The 2468-nt window shown below is 32.3% G+C and overlaps 1 protein-coding gene across 4 annotated transcripts in view; it reads right to left on the reverse strand.

Moving 5' to 3' along the window:
- Positions 1–554: 554 nt before the first annotated feature.
- Positions 555–2468, reverse strand: part of LOC107025659 (uncharacterized protein At3g06530-like) — a 12325-nt gene continuing 10411 nt past the window's right edge. The window contains exons 4-6 of one of the 4 annotated variants that reach the window (XR_003579287.1): positions 1062–1140; positions 842–909; positions 555–745 (exon numbers count right to left, since the gene is read on the reverse strand). Coding sequence is in view for 1 of the 4 variants with exons in the window: in XM_015226421.2 (XP_015081907.1) it covers positions 665–745; positions 1198–1368 (252 nt within the window). In the remaining 3 variants the exon portion in view is untranslated. Of the gene's footprint in view, positions 746–841; positions 1141–1197; positions 1369–2468 lie in introns of all 4 variants that reach the window. The other 3 variants (XR_003579286.1, XM_015226421.2, XR_003579285.1) reach the window with 3 other exon arrangements.

Below are 2468 nucleotides of genomic sequence, written 5' to 3' on the forward strand. Positions count from 1 at the left end.
ACAAGATTTAAGGAAAAGAGTACAACTCGCTTTTAGCTCAAACGACGATTCATATGAATATGGGTGCATTACTCTGAAACCGAATACTTTACTTACTTTTGGACTTCTCTCAAGCCCTTCTAGCACTACAAGAAAATAGGCCTTTAACGAGGGGAAATACAGTTGTTAAATGTCTAAATCCGGTCGTTATAAGTCAATAGCGACCAGAAAATATCTGGTCGTCACCGGTCATTAAAAGCTCCGTCGTTAAAAGTTAACGACCGGATTCTAATATGGTCGTTAAAGATTCTTTACCGATGACATATATTTCAGTTGTTATACATCATGTTTTGCAACAAGATTTTCCCTTATCTAATTTGTCATCCAGTCGTTAAAAGAGACTATAGACGAAATTTCCTTCGTTAATTGTATGTTATTTTAATAGTCACATTTTTTTTACTAATGCTCATTCTACTATATGTGAAACTTTTCGTTGAAGAATTGTAACAATAAAATTTCCTTGTGCTAAAGTAAAATTTCAACAAATATAAAAACCAAAATAACACATCCAAAAATAAATTAAAGAAATAATATTTATATAAAATTTCTTTGTTGATACAATGAACTATGCCAATCCACATGGGATAACATTATTTTTATGACTTCCTAAAAGAGAGAAAATGATCTATAGATGTACATAAGATCCTTGTACAACTTGCTCAGCACTTTCCTCACGTACAGGTTCTTCAAATTTTATATTTTTTATCTGTAAAGGAAAAGATTACATTAGCTTAGTAGAATATGATTTTGATGCAACTAGTTCAAATGAATTGAATAGAGAAGAAAAGTTTATAAATTATACCACCATGTGCCAACAACATAACAACAACAAGCCACCAATAAACTTAGATCGGAGGGCCACTTTAAGCACTACCAAAGAACAAAAATGAAACCCACTAAGTACTAACATATGATACATTTTGCTTCACTTAGCAGAAGTCATTAAAAAGGTGGAAAATTTATTTGAGATATCAGCTTAATGGGAAAATAATAAAGCAAATACAAAATCTATAGTTTCTCACATTATTCACAATTGAGGGGGTTCTAGGGGTTACATGAAGCATAGCTAATCCCAGGAGTTTATCCACAGTGATCATAGAACTGAAATATGGAAAAATAATAAGCAATAAGTAACTACAAAAGAAAATTTAGTATAACCTCATGATTAAGCAGCTTCCACAGGAGGTAAAAATCTATAATGATAACGGTCTGACCAACATATGCAACATATAAATTATCAATATCTTCCCCTGATGGAACACTGGTATACTGCATAAGGGTAGCTGGTGGGTCTGTTAGAAGGTGTGATACTACTGATTTAAAAAGAACCTAATGAAACACAAAGAGTCAGTCAACTTAAGGAACTTCAAAAAACAATTGAAAAAATTTATGATAGTTTCATGAATACAGTTGGACAGCTACAAGAACCTAACTGTTGCTCAAACGACTTTTATTGAGTATGATACATTTTTTCACCTTATTACAAAACATATTTTCCATTAGTTGTATGCAAAGGAACATGTATTCAACAAAATTAAACATTCACTTTGTTGAGCAAATAGTGCTAATGCATAAGTACCTTATATTTCCAAAATATCAAATGCACTTGCACTCAAAATTGCTTCTACACATGGCATTTATAAGGATTGACTCTATTGCACCAACAAGGTTAAAAACCAAAACAATTTTAAAGTTACTGTTCTACGTGAAAAGACCTAACCATTTCTTAAATGTACAACAATAGACTACATGATAGATTTATTGGTTTGCAGAGCCCCAGTCACTTCATTGTCCACAGAATGATAACATGATTGTAAAAAACTGCACGAGAAAATTGAGAATCCTAGAGAAACTAGGAACAATTCACTAGATGGAACAAAGCCTTATTGCTAGTATTATTCAGTTAGTAAGAAACTATGATAACGCAGCTCTGAAAAGTCGAACAATTTTGGGTGGAAGCGTTAAAGAGAAATATTGTAGAGAGAAGAGAGTAGTGGAAGATTGATGTTTTATTTATGAAGGCAAATGCCTCTTATATACACATACATAATGACCTTTCATCTTTGCTAAAAGACGATTGGCCTTTACTATTTACACAGTTACTTGACCTTTACTATTTACACAGTAACTTGACTCTTACTATTTATGATTAGGACCTACTGACACTATTTACTTTACGACTTTTTTACAAGAAAACAAAATAAACTTTGGCCAAATGGCCGACATACTATTTTCTATTTTATTTAATGGCCTTTACATTTTTATATATGGCCGACAATGATTATGACTAATTTGTACACATATCTTTATGTCTTATCTTCTTCTCCTTAGTTTGTCTTCTTCTCCTTAGTTTACTCCAGTTGTACTCCCGGGACATAGTTATCTTCGCCATTGCATTTTGAACATAGATGGTCTGGATACTTTTGTCC

This window comes from Solanum pennellii, chromosome 7 (assembly GCF_001406875.1).
Source record: "Solanum pennellii chromosome 7, SPENNV200".
Classification (NCBI taxonomy): Eukaryota; Viridiplantae; Streptophyta; class Magnoliopsida; order Solanales; family Solanaceae; genus Solanum; species Solanum pennellii.